At 60.3% G+C, this 16,711-nt stretch overlaps 1 protein-coding gene across 2 annotated transcripts; it reads left to right on the top strand.

Annotated features, from left to right (window-relative positions):
• Positions 1-227: 227 nt before the first annotated feature.
• On the top strand, positions 228-10,046 carry LOC127552242 (sperm flagellar protein 1-like). Of its 2 annotated transcripts, none has more exons than XM_051982810.1 (7): positions 228-782; positions 2,127-2,238; positions 3,509-3,671; positions 6,542-6,611; positions 7,809-7,893; positions 8,333-8,435; positions 9,648-10,040. In XM_051982810.1, exons 1-7 carry the CDS (start codon positions 638-640, stop codon positions 9,741-9,743), a joined length of 774 nt encoding a protein of 257 aa, XP_051838770.1. In that variant the 5' UTR covers positions 228-637; the 3' UTR covers positions 9,744-10,040. The 2 variants fall into 2 exon arrangements, with proteins under 2 accessions (XP_051838770.1, XP_051838771.1); XM_051982811.1 differs by lacking the exon at positions 228-782 and adding an exon at positions 1,049-1,401 and having other exon boundaries at positions 9,648-10,046.
• Positions 10,047-16,711: the final 6,665 nt, after the last annotated feature.

The following is a 16,711-nucleotide window of genomic DNA, read 5'->3' as shown; positions in this document are numbered from 1 at the left end:
GCAGCAGGAAGCCCCCACCGGCCCAATTGGGACTCTCATCATCGTGCCAATGGGCTGCCCACTAAATAACTAACCAACCCAGTGGATGGGTCTGGCCCCGCCCACTGCTTTGCTCTGACCGGCCTTTGAGCCCTGCTGACCCCGCCCTTTCCCAATATGGCCCCGCCTCCAGATCAGTTCTGGTCCCACCCTTCCCCCGCCCCTCTCTGGGGTTCTTGTGGCTCTGGCCACGCTCCTTCCTCATGGACCTGCCTCTAGCCCGCCTCTTGTCCCACTCTAGCCCCGCCTCCGTCTCTTCGCTCCATTCGACGGCACCACGCGTGCCCGCCTGGCTTCCCGGTTCCCTGCCTTTATTCGTTCCCGCCCCCTTCCCGGCTCCGCCCGCGTCCCGCCCTGGCCCTGGCCTACTCCCAGCCGCTCGGCGCAGGGCCCGCCCCCGCTCCGCCCTGGCTAGGCCTGGCTCCCTTCTGGCCCCTCCCCACGTGGCCTCGCCCCTCCTCCGGCGCGGCGCAGCCCGGCTCCAGTCCCCCCCCAGCTTCTTTCTTTGGTGACTTATGTCCCTCCGGAGCTGCCGTCGCGCCCCGTCCGGTCTCCCGGCAACGGCGGCTCCCGGACCCCTGTTTGGAGTGACTGAGCCATGAATCGGCCTGGGCGCACGGTCCCGGGCTCTCTGCTGTCCACGCCGCTGCCGCTCACGGCGCTACACCACCTCTACGCCTGGGTGGACAGCGTGCCCTTCAGCCGACCAAAGCGCCACTTGGCCCGGGACTTCAGCGACGGCGGTGAGTCCGGGGCGGGGGGCGGGGGAAGGGGGCGGAGCGAGTCCGGTGGTGGACTGAGCTGGGGCCCGGACCAGGGAGCAGGCGGGTTTGAGCCGGGGACTTGATTGGCTGCGGGCCAGCTAGGGGCAGGACGCCATGGCCTGGCGTTGGCTGCAGCTCAGTAGAGGGAGGGGGCCGGTCTCGAGGCAGCCGGCGTGGCGGCCCTGGGATTGGCTAGAGACGGTGGGGGGCGGAGCCCGTCACCAGGCAACGGGAGATGCCGTACAACCATTGGGTGCTGCAGGATCAAGGAGGACCGGTCACCTAGCAGCCAGCGATGCGCCCTGCAGATTGGCCGGAGGGAAGCACGGGCTCCGCTGCTGCTCTGATCCCAAACTACGCGACAATTGCCCTGTGAATTTCGGGTGCCCTGAATGTCTGGGGCCCTCCAGTCGATTTTATGGACTTCAGTTCTATTGCGGAGGCATTTAAGTGCCGAGGATGCACAAATTGGGAAACGCCTCCCCTGCCCTCGAGGAGCTCACATTCTCGGTGGGGGGCGGGGAGGATACAAGTGGATACAAAGTAGCAGGCCGTGACTTTGTTGCAGCTCCGGGTTCCTTCCCCTTCGGCGACAAAAGTAAAATTCGTTTTCTTTCTTTTTTTTTTTTTTCTTTTTTAAAAATTAGCTTTTTTTTTTTTACTCGAAATCCATTTCAACATCCACCCTTGCAAAACATCATGTTCCAAATTTTTCTCCTCCCTTCGTCCCACTCCCTTCCCTAGACATCAAATAATCCAGTACAGGTTAAACGTGCAATTCTAAACACTTTCCCACATTTATCCTGCTGCACAAGAAAAATCAGATCAAAAAGGGAAAAAATAATAAAAAAGCAAGCAACAAAAAGATGAAAATACTACTCTTTGATCCACATTCAATCCCCACAGCCCTCTCTCTGGGTAGCTGGCTCTCTCCGGCCCAAGTATGTTGGAGTTGCCTTGAATCACCCCATTGTTGCAAAGAGCCACGTCCATCACAGTTGATCATCACATAATCTTGTTGCCTTGTACAATGTTCTCTTGGTTCTACTCACTTCATTCAACCTCAGGTAATGTAAGTCTCTCCAGGCCTTTCTGAAATCATGCTGCTGATCATTTCTTTCCTTTTTTTCCCCCTGAGGCAATCGGGGTTAAGTGACTCGCCCAGGATCACACAGCCAGGAAGTGTTAAGTGTCTGAGGTTACATTTGAACTCAGGTCCTCCTGACGTCAGAGCTGGTGCTTAGCTGCTGTGCCCCCTAGCTGCCCCCTGATCATTTCTTATAGAACAATAATAGACTTTGTTTTCTTGTGAATTCATTGCAGTGATGATTGCAGAGATTGTAAAACACTTTGAACCCAAACTTGTGGAAATGCACAACTACATCCCGACCAGCAACACGGAACAAAAGCTGAGCAACTGGAGCATCCTCAACAGGTAAGTGCCGGGGCTTTTCGGGGCGCTTCACAGAATGGGTCTCTGGGGTGCACGGGGCACCACGCCGGAGGGGATCTGGCCCAGGTGCAGTTGCCAGGGTCTTTCGGGGCGCTTCACAGAATGGGTCTCTGGGGTGCACGGGGCACCACGCCGGAGGGGATCTGGCCCAGGTGCAGTTGCCAGGGTCTTTCGGGGCGCTTCACGGAATGGGTCTCTGGGGTACACGGGGCACCACGCCGGAGGGCATGTGTCCTGGGCGCAGCGGGCGTCTGGATCTGCTGAGGGTGCTGCATGAGACGGGTCTGTACAGGACGCATTGGGCACTGCTTTGGATGGGGTCTGTACCCGGAGCCTGGGGCTGCTGGGGGGCTGCTGGGGGCGGGGATGCACTGGCCAGGTTGGTAGTGGGTACAGCAGGGGTCACGGTCCGGGCTTGGTTTGGGATTTCCACAATGGTTGAGGTCTCCAGACACGCTGGGGTTGGGGTCCCGCGGTGTTGAATCAGGCCAGATTCTGAGGGAGATGGGTTAGCAGGGATTGAAAAGGAAGATGAGCAGGGAGGGGGCCGGGACTAAGGAAATGGATTCCACAAATGCCCACAAGTGGAATTGGGAATAGGGGGAGATCATCCCACTTGAAGTTGAAGAGGGGCCTGTGCTTTGGACTTCGGGGTGCCCTCCGCTGGCTTGCCTCAGTTTAGTGGGAAGGAGTAAATCCTCATTATCAATCCGGGTCACTGCAAGCCAGGCCCTGAAGGCTGGGACCTATCTTCGCCTCTGGGCTTGAGGCAGGTGGTTTCCTGGGAAATCAGAAACTTGGGTTTGCATTGGGGAGGGCAAGAGCTTTGGGCCACGAGGGAGGAGAGTGTGGCGAGAGGCCCGGTCTGTTCAGAGCCTGAGGGACCCCGAGGGTCGCACGTGTCTGGGGGTGCTGGGGCCGCCAGCATCCATCGTGTCTCCTCCGAGTCGTAGCAGCACAAGCCCATGGGGACCTCGGTACCCTCCCGTCTAACCCCCTTTCCTCGCAGGAGAGGAGTCTGAGCTCTGGGGGGGCAGAGGAGTAAAACCCCGACTCACAGTGACACAGGGAGTGAACATCTGCCTCCAGAGCCAGGAAGGAGGAGCGGGGGGCGAACGCCAGGGCTGTTGCTTGGTCCTCCCTCTACCACTTTGTCTCCTGAATTGGGGCCTCTGCCTTCCCAGGTGCCCCTCGGTTCAGCCGGAGATACGAGAGTCCGATCCCGAGCCCTTCTTCCCCGATTGCTTTTCAGGAAAGTGTTCCCCAAACTTCGCTTCTATGTCTCCGAGGAGGACATTCGGAAGGTTGTCATCAGCACTCCGGGGGCTATCGAGTCTGTGCTGTCCACACTGAGGCAGAAGATGGAAGAGAAGTGCCAAAGGAAGGCCATCCAGGAGGCCAGGATGAACATGAAGGTGCGTCTGGAGATTCTCGTCCCCTGGGGCTGCTGGGCTTTGCTCTAGGAAGGGGCAGCGAGAGCCCGGGGGCGGCCGTGGCCTCTGCTCCCCGGGGAGGAAGGCGCGGGCGTCTCTTCGGCTGCCCGGGCCCCCTGCGCGCTGCGGGTCTTCTCCCGAGGTGGCTGAGCAGGGACTCCCGGCGGCTCAAACGCCACCGCGTAGCTTGGGGCAGCCCTGCCCGCCACCTGTCGTGGCTCGGGTATCGCAGGCGTGGGGAACGCCGGTACTGTGGGCTCCGTCAGCTCCGGGCTGTGTGGCCAGATGGAGCAGCAGGGGAAGCTGGGAAGCCACTGGCCCCTCAGCGGGCGGCTCAGGGCAGGGAGCAAGGCCGGGGGGACGGTCCCCTCCCCTCCAGCCCCCTCAGACCCAGCTCTGACCCCAAACCTCAGGAGAAAAGAGGCTCCCGGCCCGACCCCCAATCTCTCCAGGTCTGGCTGCCACTCATCCTTGTTCCCCTTTCCAAAGTCTTTATCGTACAAGATGAGCTAACTCCCTGGTGTACCTCCAAACTCCTCCCTCCAGGCCTTTGTGCGCGGGTCCCCCCAACAACCTTATCACATTTTATTCTCATTACCAAGTTCTCTCCCCTCCCCTTTCTCCTTCTCTACCCACTGAGAAGGCAAGAAAAGCAGAGCCCGTTACAATGGACAGCCATGCAAAACAGACCTCCATAGTGGCCATGCCCCCCCCCCCCAAAAAAAAGAAGGAACAAAGGCTCCCACCAGCTCTGGGGGGGGACGGAATGCTCCGGCCACTGCGCTGAGCAGAGTAGATAATTCTCTCAGCGCTCCCCGGGTACGTTTTCCCGGTTCTCCGCACTTCACTTTGTACTGATTCGGGTCGGCCTCCGGTTTTTCGAAAAGTTCGTCCTTTCTTATAGCACAATAACGTTGCATCAAAATCGCATACGGCACTTTGCTCTGCCCCCCCTCGCCGATGGGTCCCCCTCATGGATGGGCCCCCCCTCGTGGATGGGCCCCCCCTCACCAATGCCCCCCCTCGCCGATGGGTCCCCCTCATGGATGGGCCCCCCCTCGTGGATGGGCCCCCCCTCACCAATGCCCCCCCTCGTCGATGGGCACCCCCTCAGTTTCCAGTCGTGGCCCCCACAAAAAGAGCTGCTTTAAGTTTGTGTGCAGGGTCCCTCTCCTTTCTCTCATCTCTTGGGGGGCAGGGACTACCCCGATGCTTCCCGTAGACGCGGTTTAATAGGTTTGGGCACAGATCCTAACTGCTGTCCCCAGCGTCTGGAGCTGCTCGCAGCCCCTCCAGGAGTCATTCGAGTCCCTGACGTCCACATTGGAGCCCCCCAGGCAGGATCCTGCTGCCAGGGCAGAGAGCCTTCCTGAAGCCCCCATCCCCCTCTCCCTGCTGGGCGGGAAGGCCAGTCCTGAGGCAGCCCCAGGGAGGCTCGTGGGGCCTGGAGCCCGAGGCATCCTCCGCCCCCCAGGGACTTGGCCCAGACAGGCTTGGGGGGGGGGGGCTGCAGGACCCCTCTGGGCCGGCCTCTCCCCAGGTCTTTTTGATGCTGGAAACACCATCCCCGGACGTTCTCTTGGGGCGATGCAGGGCGCGCAGGGAGGGGAGGGGGCCTTTGGGGGCCGCTCTCCGGGCTCGGAGCTTCGCCCGCCAACGAGCGCCTGCGGAGCGGCAGTGCTGGCCCGTGGCCGGCCGGGAGGGACCCGCCCCGCTAGCGGCGGGCTGAGCCGTCCCAGGGGGCCGCGGGGAGATGCGCGCCCAGGCGAGGACCGGCGGGGGGAGAGCGAGCGCCGCCGGTGTCTGCGATTTGTCATCCCCGCCGTGGGCGGCACCTTCTCCACCCTGAGCCACGCGGTGCTGTGTGTCCGGGACCCCCGAGCAGAGCCCACCTCCCACTGCTCACCCCCGGGGGAGGCGGCGCCGCTCAAAAAATCTGTCTTCAAACTTGTGCTGGCGGGCAGTGGGAACGAGAAACCACTGTTGGAATCCTTACTAACTGCTAACTAATTAGAGTTGATCTAATCTTACAAGAAGATGTTTTGGCCAGAACCTGAAACTAGGTACTAAGTAGAACTAATCAATACAAGGCTTGTGGAGTTCAATGAGTTCACACCTCCCTTGAAGTCATTGGGCCAGAGAGCACTATGGGAGAAAACCCATAATCCCTCTCTCTGGAAGGAGCATAAATAGGCCAATGGGCCTCTCGAAGAAGTTCTTCAGAGGAAGACGCTACAAGTCGAGATTTCACTGGAATGACATGAAGACTGGAGCTGGCTGGAGGCTGAAGAAAGAAGAGGCAGAGGCTGAAGGACCAGACCTTTGGATTTGGCAACATTCGGAGAGAGCTCTTGGAACCAAGCAGAGAGATAGGCCTCTAAGCTAACCGGGCTATATTGGAGATAATAAAAGATCTGAACTTTTATCACCTGGCTGCGTTTTGAGAAGAAAAAGCTCACCACATCAGGTTTCGTCATGGATATTGTAAAGGAAACCCCAGAAAAATGGTACAGACTTGGGCAGAAAAGAAAAAAGAGAAATGTAGTAGAAAGACCAATTCTGGTTGATACAGGTAGATTGTTCTGGTAGGGAAGGCTATACCATTACAAACCACGACTGCCGGGGGGACTCAGGGCTGAGTCACGGCCCTCCGGGGCCCTGCGGGAGGGAAACCGGAGACATGGAAGCAGAGGCCGGATGTCGGGAAGCAGAAAGGGGCCGGGGAGCAGGGGAGGGGGGGGTATCCTGGAGTGGGAGCCGGGGGTGCTGCAGGGCTGAGGCTGCCCCTCCCGGGGTCCCCGCAACCAGGGAAAGGGACGGACGCTGACCTCTCCTCCCTCACATCTCCGCAGGACCCCATCGGATTTGACAGCATCAATATCAACAGGCACTTGGCAGAGCTGGAAAGCTGCAAGTCCGCCGGTAGGCCTTTAGTGGGCGCCGATTGTGAGCCCGGGAAGGGGAGTCTCTGGGACCGGCCAGGACCCTGGGAGGGTCATGAATTCAGAGTTGGGGCAGCGGCCCAGGCCCGCAGAAAACTTGTGCCCTCGGGCCTCGGACTGACCGGCCTCGGACTGACGGCCTCGGACTGACCGGCCTCGGACTGACCGGCCTCGGACTGACGGCCTCGGACTGACCGGCCTCGGACTGACCGCCTCGGACTGACGGCCTCGGACTGACCGGCCTCGGACTGACCGGCCTCGGACTGACCGGCCTCGGACTGACGGCCTCGGACTGAGCGGCCTCGGACTGACCGGCCTCGGACTGACCGGCCTCGGACTGAGCGGCCTCGGACTGAGCGGCCTCGGACTGACGGCCTCGGACTGACGGCCTCGGACTGACCGGCCTCGGACTGACGGCCTCGGACTGACCGGCCTCGGACTGACCGGCCTCGGACTGACCGCCTCAGCCTTTTCTTTGCCTTCCTCGGCTGGGCCTGTTTCCCCGTTAGACACGAGGTAGAACGGAAGGTCCCATCCCTGTGTTTGGGGAGCGCCCAGAGGGCGGGTCTCCTGGCCCTGAGAGACCCTTTCCAGAAAAACGGAAACAGCGGCATCGCGCCCCTGGGCGGGGGTTCTGCCTGGCACACAGTCGGTGCTTAATCAGTGCTCTGCAGATGTCAGCGGCCCCAGCCCGGCCCCCAGCTCTGTCAGCACTGAGGGTCTCTGAGCATTTGCCCCCGGCGTGTCAGCCGCAGTTGGTGCTAATGGAACAAATAATTACACCCGCACTGGCCTCTGGTGCCCACGTTGTTGGCCCAACTCAGGCGGCATAAAAAGGAAAGATTAACAGGAATGAAAGGCAGCCCCGCCTGTTTACCAAAACCTCACCTCCCGCATTAACCGAATCAGAGGCGCTGCCTGCACACAGTGAGTGTCTAATAGATGCTCGGGGGCGCCCAGAAAGGCTCGCTGATCGGTGCCCGGTTCTCCAACTGTCAGTCGCTCCCAGCTTCCCGCGGGTCCCCCCCCCCCCAGGGTCTCCACCAGGGCCTCTGCCTCCCGAGGAGCGCGGCTCAGTCTCCCACAGAGGCGCCCCCCGCAGGTGGCGGGAAGTGGGCCCCGGGAGCCCCCGCCACGGCCCGTGCTCTCTGTGACCCTGCGGCGCCTTTCCTTGCAGAATCCCTGGCTAACAAGGGCTCCTCGGGCAAGAAGGCGATTCCCAATCAGAAGGGAGAGGAGAGAGCCTGTGACTACTTTGGAAGGTGGAGTATGGCAGCCAGGCCAGGGGTCAGGAGCCCCCGCCCCCGGCTCCGAGTCCCCAGCTCTGAGTCCCCCCGGCTCTGAGTCCCCCCAGCTCTGGGTCCCCCCGGCTCTGAGCCCCCCAGCTCTGAGTCCCCCCAGCTCCGAGTCCCCCGGCTCTGAGCCCCCCAGCTCTGAGTCCCCCCGGCTCCGAGTCCCCCGGCTCCGAGTCCCCCCGGCTCGGGTCCCCCCGGCTCCGAGTCCCCCCGGCTCCGAGTCCCCCCGGCTCCGGGTCCCCCCGGCTCTGAGTCCCCCTGGCTCTGGGTCCCCCCAGTTCCGGGTCCCCCCGGCTCCGGGTCCCCCCGGCTCCGGGTCCCCCCGGCTCTGGGTCCCCCATCTCTGAGTCCCCCCAGGGGTCTCTGAGGCCCCGAGCTGAGCGGTGACGGCCGGCCCTCTCTCCAGGCAGGATGTGAGTCTCAGCCAGTGCCCGCACAGTGAGCCCAACTTCCAGCAGTTACTGGAGGAGAAGGAGCAGGCTCTCGCCGTGCTCCAGGAGACAGTGCAGGTGGGGCCCGGGGAGGAGGGGGAAGCAGCGGGAGGGGGAGGGGAGAGCTCTGCTCTCGGGCTCCCTGGGTGGTCTCCAGCCCAGCTGACGGCCCCCTGGCAGGAAGCTCTGAGCAAAGCAGGGACACAGTTGGGAGCTGGGATGTTTCACCAGCCTCTGACCAGAGACAGACCTCAACATACCCGCCCGGTGGTGGGTGGGGTCTGGAGCCCCGAGCACTGGCCCACAAGCCCCTCACGGGCGGCCCGGACAAATCGCCTCTCTCAGCCTCAGTTTACTTATCTGTTAAATGGGAAGGAAAACAGCCCCGGCCCGTCGGGCCGTCAGCCGCGAACAAAGTATCGGATTCATTTTCTGCGCCGGCTCCGGTGGGGCCGGACCCTGGGGCACCTCCCAGGCCGAGAAGGGGAGGCGCACACGCTTCTCTCTGCAAAGCAGAGGCCGGGGGCGGCATCCTCGGGGGGACGTGGGGCCCACTGCCAGAGGCGCCCCGGACTCCCGGGAGGGGGGCCGGGCTCCGAGCCCAAAGGCGGCATCAGGTAGAAGTCCTGACTGAGACGGCCGAGCCTCAGTGGCCACTCTGTAAAATGGGCCCACTCATGCTTGTCCCAGCCCCCCCCGACTCGACAAGATGGCCAATGAGTCACTAAGAAATGGGGAGCTCTGGCTTGTCAGTCAGGAAACATTTCTTAGGTACCTTATATGTGCCAGGCTAAGCTCTGGGCGAGCTGATGGGGAAAAGATGGGCTCCCGGGTACCTGAAGGGCACAAGCTGGGCTCCCGGGTACCTGAAGGGCACAAGATGGGCTCCCGGGAACCTGAAGGGCACAAGATGGGCTCCCGGGAACCTGAAGGGCACAAGCTGGGCTCCCGGGAACCTGAAGGGCACAAGCTGGGCTCCCGGGAACCTGAAGGGCACAAGATGGGCTCCCGGGAACCTGAAGGGCACAAGATGGGCTCCCGGGTACCTGAAGGGCACAAGCTGGGCTCCCGGGTACCTGAAGGGCACCAGATGGGCTCCCGGGCACCTGAAGGGCACCAGATGGGCTCCCGGGTACCTGAAGGGCACAAGATGGGCTCCCGGGCACCTGAAGGGCACCAGATGGGCTCTTGGGCACAAGCTGGGCTCCTGGGTACTTAATGGGCACAAGATGGACTCACGGACAACTGATGGGCACAAGATGGGCTCATGGGCACCTGTGTTTCCTCCAGATTCTACAGATGAAAGTGCATAGGCTGGAACACCTGGTGCAGCTGAAGGACATGAGGATTGAGGACCTGACGAGACACCTGAACACCCCAAAATAAGGGAGACATCTGGCATGGCCTTGCCCGCCTCCACGCATCATGACTGCCCCTTCTCACTCTCTGACCTGAAACCTGAGGGGATCAGGTTGTCAGGAGCAACAGTCAGGAGGGCTGTCCCTCCCCCATTCCCCCTTCCCTTCCTTTCTTCTTTCTTCCCTTCTTCCTTTCCCCCTTTCCTCCTTCCTGCCTGCCTGCCTGCCTTCCTTCCTTTCTTCCTTCCTTTTTTCCCTTTCTCCCTCCCTTCTTTCCTCCCTTCTTCCTTCCTTCCTGCCTTCCTTCCTTCCTTCTCGCCTTCCTTCCCTCCTTCCTTCCTTCCTCCTTCCTGCCTGCCTGCCTTCCTTCTTTTCCTTCCTCCCTCCCTCCTTTCTTTCTTTCCTCCCTTCTTCCTTCCTTCCTTCCTTTCTTCCTTCCTTCCTTCCTTCCTTCCTTCCTTCCTCCCTTCTCTCCTTCCTTCCTTCTTTTCCCTTCCTCCCTCCCTCCTTCCTTTTTTTTCCTCCCTTTTTCCTTCCTTCCTTCCTTCCTCCTTCTCTCCTTCCTTCCTTCTTTTCCCTTCCTCCCTCCCTCCTTTCTTTCTTTCCTCCCTTCTTCCTTCCTTCCTTCCTTCCTCCCTTCTCTCCTTCCTTCCTCTCTTTCCTTCCCCCTTCCTTCCCTTTCATCTTCTTTCCTCCTTCCTTGTGCCTTTCTTTCCTTCCTCCCTCCCTCCCTCCTTTCTTCTCTCTGCCCTTCACTGGTACACCCAAACAGCTCCATCTGCATATCCGGTAGCTCTCTCTGACGGGCCCACAATTCTGTGGGGTCAGTTTGGGCAAAAATAGCCCTTTGTCCGCAGTCGTGTCCAGTGCAGGGGAGTTTACTGAGGGGCCCCTCCCTTCCCCCTCCTGCGTGAGCAAGGCTGCCTTAAGGAGGCTCTCCGGAATCGTGTGTGTGCATGTGTGTGTGCGTGTACGTCCGTGTGCACACGTGTTCCTGCCGTGCAGGGGTCACTCGAGTGCTCCCTTAGTGCACGTATGTGGGCTAGAAGAAAATGCCTTTAAAAATGTATGCGGTGAGAATTAGGCCTGGAATTACTTTTACAATTAAAGAAAGCCTGGTGAGGAGCCGGTGTCTGGTTGGACTGGGCCGGGGCAGGCCGTGGAACACGTGGGAATCTCTGGGAGCTCCGTGGCCAGGAGGCCCCTGCCTGCTCCCAGCCCCGCGGGCCTCTCCCGGCCCTCGGAGCCTCTCCCGGCCCTCGGAGCCTCTCCCTGCCCTCCATGTCTCTCCCTGCCCTCGGAGCCTCTCCCTGCCCTCCATGTCTCTCCCGGCCCTCGGAGCCTCTCCCTACCCACCCTTGGACAGTCTGGACTCTGAAGCTTCTCCCCTGGGCCCCATGTTCCAAGGGGCTCCCGGCAGCTCCCCGAGCTGTCCCTCGCCCAATCCCCTCTGGCTGCCAGGATCCCGAAGCCGTCTCAGTGGCTGGGTCCATGGCAGAGCCTGGCTCTTTCCTCTGAACAGATGCAGAGGACTCGGAGGTCAGCCGGCTTCTTGCCACAGAGAGAGGGGATCACCGGTGTCGGCCGCTCGGGAACAAGCCCTGGGCAAGGCAGTGGCCGAGGGAGGGGCGCAGACAAGGCCCCGGAAGGTCCAGCCCCAGTCCCCCCCCCCCCCCACAGTGGAAGCCTCCCGAGGGTAGGGACGGTCTTAGTTGTATCTTGAGTCTGCACAATACAGCTGTGGCCACCTGGGACAGGCCGAGGGTTATCCAGGGGCAGACTCAGACGTGGCTGTGGGGATCTGTGGCGCTCCTGCCCTCTGCCCCCCCAGCGGCGCTCGCGGGATCCCAGATTAATTGGGATTACTGAACACAGACGGGCCCCGCTGTACGAGAACCCCAAAACAAAGGGCCCCAAACAGCTCACAAGCCCCGCTGGAAAACAGCCGTGCCCTGGAGAACGCAACTTGGTGACTGCCGCCTGTGCGTGTACTTTGGGGGTGTAAGGAAGGAGATGGGGTGGCCCGGAGAGGCAGGAGTCACTGGGGGAGAAGTTCAGGGTAAATCTGAGGGTGGGTACGAATGAACGGAGCCCCTGGAGCCCTTGTGGAGCCCCGGGATTACAAGGAGAAAAGACCCCGGTTTCTGTTCGGGGATGCCGGTGCCCGTGTGCCTGGGAGTCCATTGCAGAAGACTGTGGAGGAAGTGGAATGATAGCAAACTGGGGGCCCGGGGCACTCCTGGCTGGGGGGCCATCAGCCATCACCGAGACGCGGTGCTCCGTGGCCACAGATGGGGGGGCGGGGTTGCCCAAAGACTAGCAGCATCCTGCCCACCGATGGAGACCTCTCTCCCAGGCGTCAGAGGGGGGTTAAGAGCTCCTGGGACAGCTGGCTGGGAGACCTCACCCTTGACTTCCAAAGTCAGACCTAGAACTGCCCGATTGCCCCAGAGAGAGCTTCAGAGACCCGGGGGGCCATCCTCTCATCTTGCAGGGGGAGACTGGGGCAGACAGAGCACCTGCCGGGCCGGAGGAGGGGCCAACGACCCTGGCCCGGCATTGTGTACAAACCCCTCTAGTTTTCAGAGGAAAAGGACGTTCTCCGGGTGGCCGTGAGACAGGCTCAAAGGCCTCGCCCAGGAGACAGCGCGAGGCGGGACGGGCGGGTGCTTCGGCGGAGAAGTCCGAGCTTATAGACCCGAGAGAGGGCTGCTCTCCGAGAACCCGGCCTGGGGAATTTCCGCCGCCTGCGTGTTCTCCCGCGAAGCTTAATGCTTACTTCCCTGGGCTTAGCAGCACTCCCTGATCCACCAGACTCGGTAACAGGCCAGCCGGCCGCTCTCTAGCTTGGTCCCACACAGAGGGGTGGGAGCCCGCATTTGCCCGCAAAGCTCGGCTCCCCGAGCGCCGTCAGCCCCGCGGAGCTTCGGGCGGCCCCACTGACTCTGGCCCTCCACATCTTCCCCCTTTTTAACTCGAGGCATCCAGGCAGTGCTGACGAAACCCCCCGGTGCCTGCGGAGTAAGGCGCCTCTGCGCGCACGCACCGGCATCAGGAGCAAGTGGAAGGATCCGGATGTTCCGGGGACCGCCCATATTATTAAAAGGATTTATTTGTTTCAAAACATCCAACATGTCATTTGTCAAAGTTTTCTCGTCAGTTGCAATTTTGCGATTTTCAATGTCCAATGTCTGTTTTCAACTAATCTAAGTCTCTGGCGAGGCAGAGTCGGCCCACGTGCGGTTCAGCTTAGCCCGTGTTTTATTCCAGTTCTATTTCGTATTACTGAAAGGCACAGGGGTCAGTTAAGTGGGAATCACAACGTAGTGGAGATCTTGTGTGGAAATGACTAGAGAGTCTTTCCCTGTTCCCAGTATCTTCCAGTCCGCAGGCAAACGCAGGGCAGATGGGGCACAAATGTCCCGCTTTCCTCTGCGACTTCTCCTGCCCCGTCTCCCCGAGTCAGGACACCAGAAAGCTTACCCCGGCTTTATGGCTGTTCCGACATCTCCGGGGAGGCTTCTCCCTCATCCGCTTTTCTCGGGTCGGCGGCAGGTTCTGCCCTCTGCACGGCTCCCCGTCACCACTCGGACGGTCCGTCCTGGGGTCCACATCAGCTCCCCTGCCTTCCTTCCGCCTGCATCTGGGAGGGTCCCCGAACGCTGCTGGGAGGACTCGATGGAGGTGGGCCCGCTTTCTGAGGCCCCCCGCTGTGTGTGCTGTGGCTCCGCCCCCGGCACCTCGGAGCTCGGGAATGGTCACTCCTTTTTCTCCCTCCAGCAACCCGGACTCCCACGTTCCCTGGCGGCTTTTTGGAACGTGATGGATGCCGCCCCCGGACCCTGACGCGCCTCTGTACGTACGAGTCCATCAGTGCAGAAAGTCTGAAGCCCTCAGGACCCCAGCACCTTGGTGGGCCCGGTGCCCCCAGTAGCTGAGACCCCGCTTTCCCGGCTGCATTGTCATGGCCCAATTGTGATTGAGAGGAGCATAAGCTCCAGTTCCAGTTGACTGTTCAAAAGTAGCATTAATCCCCATTTGTCCCCTCTCTTTTCTGACGTTCTTGGTGAAACGCAGCCTTCCAGATATAGTGATCCCCTCCCGGGAAAGCTGTTCTCGACCCCTGTTGCCAATCAAGGGGACAGAATTTTAACTTTGCTCCTGTCTCTACAAAGCTTTCCCGCAAGAACTGTGGGCCCCATCGGGATGTTCCCGTCTTCCACGCTTCCAGTAGTTCAAATTCTCATGTGTTCCCTGGATTCCCAGGTTCTGGGGATCAGGAACCTCTAGCACTGGATGAAGCATTTGCGTGGCCGGGCTGCTTCCAAAGCTCTCTGGACGGGGTCCGCTGCTGCCCCACAACTCTGGCTCTTTGCCGTTTGTTCCATCTTGTCTAGATTATCCTAAGTGAGCTTTGGAGGGCGAGAAGGTGCCGTTGGCGGGACTTTGCCCACCCCCGGGTCCCACGAATCCTCCTTTTGCCCACCTTGTTTGCTCACCGGCTCTCACTCTCCCCGCCTTGCCTTGTGGCTCCTACATCCACCTGCATGGAGTAAATGGGACATTTTCAGGGGGTTTGGAAGCAATTTTAAGCTCATTCCAGGCAGAGATGACTGTTCCAGGAAGGCTTAGGGGCCTCTACCTACACTTTCTCTCCTGTTTTCCTCTTGTCTCCCATTTTTCCCAGTCCAGTTCCCTGACACGGAGCCCGGGGGCAGCATTTCTCTACCCCAGCATAAAGTCCTTTAATTCTCAGTGGTATTTCCTTAACTATCTTCATCCAGACTCCAGATAAACCTGTGTCTGTTTTCCTCGACACAGACTGTCTCATTTCTGTTCTTATGAGACTAAGGCATTCTTCCTCCCGGATCGGCTGCGCCTGGACTTTGGGCTTTCCTGTTGCCCCTCCCTTGTCGGTCCTGGGTCTCACTGGAGGCCCTTTCTCCCCTTTCTCTCTCAGTTCCCTCGTCCCTGTTCCGGTGCCACTTGAGACCAGCTCAAGGCCCTCGGGAGAAAGTATGGCCGGGACAGGCGGGTACTTGGCGACCATGAGGGTCCGAGCTTCTACGCACGGGACAGAGCGGCTTTTGTTCGGGCGCCCGGACTGTGATTTCCTGCCGGCTCTGCGCTCTCACCCAAGGCTTCCTTATTTATTACTTTCTGTGCTTAGCAGCGCTTCTTGGACCCAGGCTCGGGATCAGGTCTACACGTCCTGGTCTCACCTTGGTCACGGAAATCTGCATTTTCCAGTAAGCCTCGGCTCTGAATATAGGAGCCCCCCAAAGCTCAACCCTCTACACTGTGTCCGTGCTGGGGTCACAGGGCTCCAGGGTCCAGTCACCCTACCAGGAGGGACGGTGATGGGGGGGTAGCACTCAGAGTCCGGGGGTGTGAAGGGAGGCCGTCCAAACCCTGGCAGCCAGCCCCAACGCGCCAGCCTCGACTCTGCTCCCAAGGGATCCCTCAGCAAATCCCCCCAGATTTATCCAGGTGCCCACTACAGCCCTCTTCGTAGTAGCCAGAAACTAGCTCCTGAGGGGATGCCATCAGTGGGAGAATGGCTGAATAAACTGTGGCATATGAATGTGATGGGATATTGTTGTTCAGTAAGAAAGGACCAGCAGGAGGATTTCAGAAAGGCCTGGAGAGACTGACACGAACTGATGCTGAGTGAAATGAGCAGGAGATCATTGTACACTTCAACAACAATACTGTGTGATGACCAATTCTGATGGACCTGGCCATCCCCAGCAATGAGATGAACCAAATCAGTTCCATTTGTTCAGCAATGAATAGACTACATAGAATAGCTACCCGGGGAAAGAATTCTGGGAAATGAGTGTGAACCACAACATAGAATTCCCACTCCCTCCGTTTTTGTCCGCTTACATTTTTTATTTCCTTCTCAGGTTAATTTTACTTTATTTCTAAGTCTGATTTTTCTTGTGCGGCAAAATAATTGTTTGGACATGTCTCCATATATTGTATTTAACATATACTTTAACATATTTAACACGTATTGGTCTGCCTGCAATCTGGGGGGGGGGGGGGGAGAAGGGAAAAAAGTGGAACAAAAGGGTTTGCAAGGATCAAGGCTGAAAAATTACCCAGCTGTTACCCGGGATGGCTCAGGGTTACCAGGTCCTTGGAGAGAGGAAAGAGGCGATTTTGGGGGGAGGGGGTAGGTCTGAGTCCTTCCCACGCCAAAAAATCTCACTCTTTCTTCGTTTAACACCCTTGATTTGAATTCTCACAGCAGCCTAAGGTCCAAACCAGCCGGGTACAAGGAGCCAGGTGTTTGCCTTAGTAGGGCTGCGAGCCCCACGGATCAGGCTACAACTAGCGCAGGTTCTGGTCCTCCATCAAGAGGCAGCTCCCAGCCCCGAGGCTGCCGGTCCACGGCCGGAGAAGGCTCCCTGAGGAAGGCGCCTCCCAGAAGTCTCGGGGCGGAGTCAGCACTGGCCACTTGGGTAGCGGGAAGGGGGGCTTTCCTGCCCCAGAACCCGGGGGCACACGGCTGCTTCCGGGACAGCCCCACGTGGAGCGAGCTCAGGCTGTGAGGGGTCCGGGGCGTGCCCCAGAGCGGTCCCTGGCAGGGCGGCCGGGAGGAGCGCCTGCCCTGAGGCCCAGAGGGCGCTCTCCGAGGCTGGCTCCGAGCCCGAGCTCTGGGACAGGCCCGATCCTGGGACGGCTTCGGGTCGGGGGCGACCGGCTGGGCCCCCGGGCCCTCGAAGGCCACAAACCACGGGGGCCGAGTGACAATCTGCGCCGACAGAAGCGGGTCCCCCCGGAGAGTCCCAGGAACTTCAAGATGCTGCCCTGCGAGCGAGGAGGTCCCCGGCTCAGGGCGCCGCCTCCCCCGCGGGCGCCGCCTCCCCCGCGGGCCGGCCCCGGCTCTAGCGCCCCCTCCAGCTGCTGCTGCGCGGCCCCGGGGCCTCCCACTCCCGTCCGCTGGAAATAGGAGCAGAGCTTTCCCTGAGACGGAGCCACGCGCTT

Source organism: Antechinus flavipes, chromosome 2, assembly GCF_016432865.1.
Source record: "Antechinus flavipes isolate AdamAnt ecotype Samford, QLD, Australia chromosome 2, AdamAnt_v2, whole genome shotgun sequence".
NCBI classification, from domain to species: Eukaryota; Metazoa; Chordata; class Mammalia; order Dasyuromorphia; family Dasyuridae; genus Antechinus; species Antechinus flavipes.
Note: the sequence above shows the minus strand (reverse complement) of the source record. Positions and strands in the feature narration are given on the sequence as shown.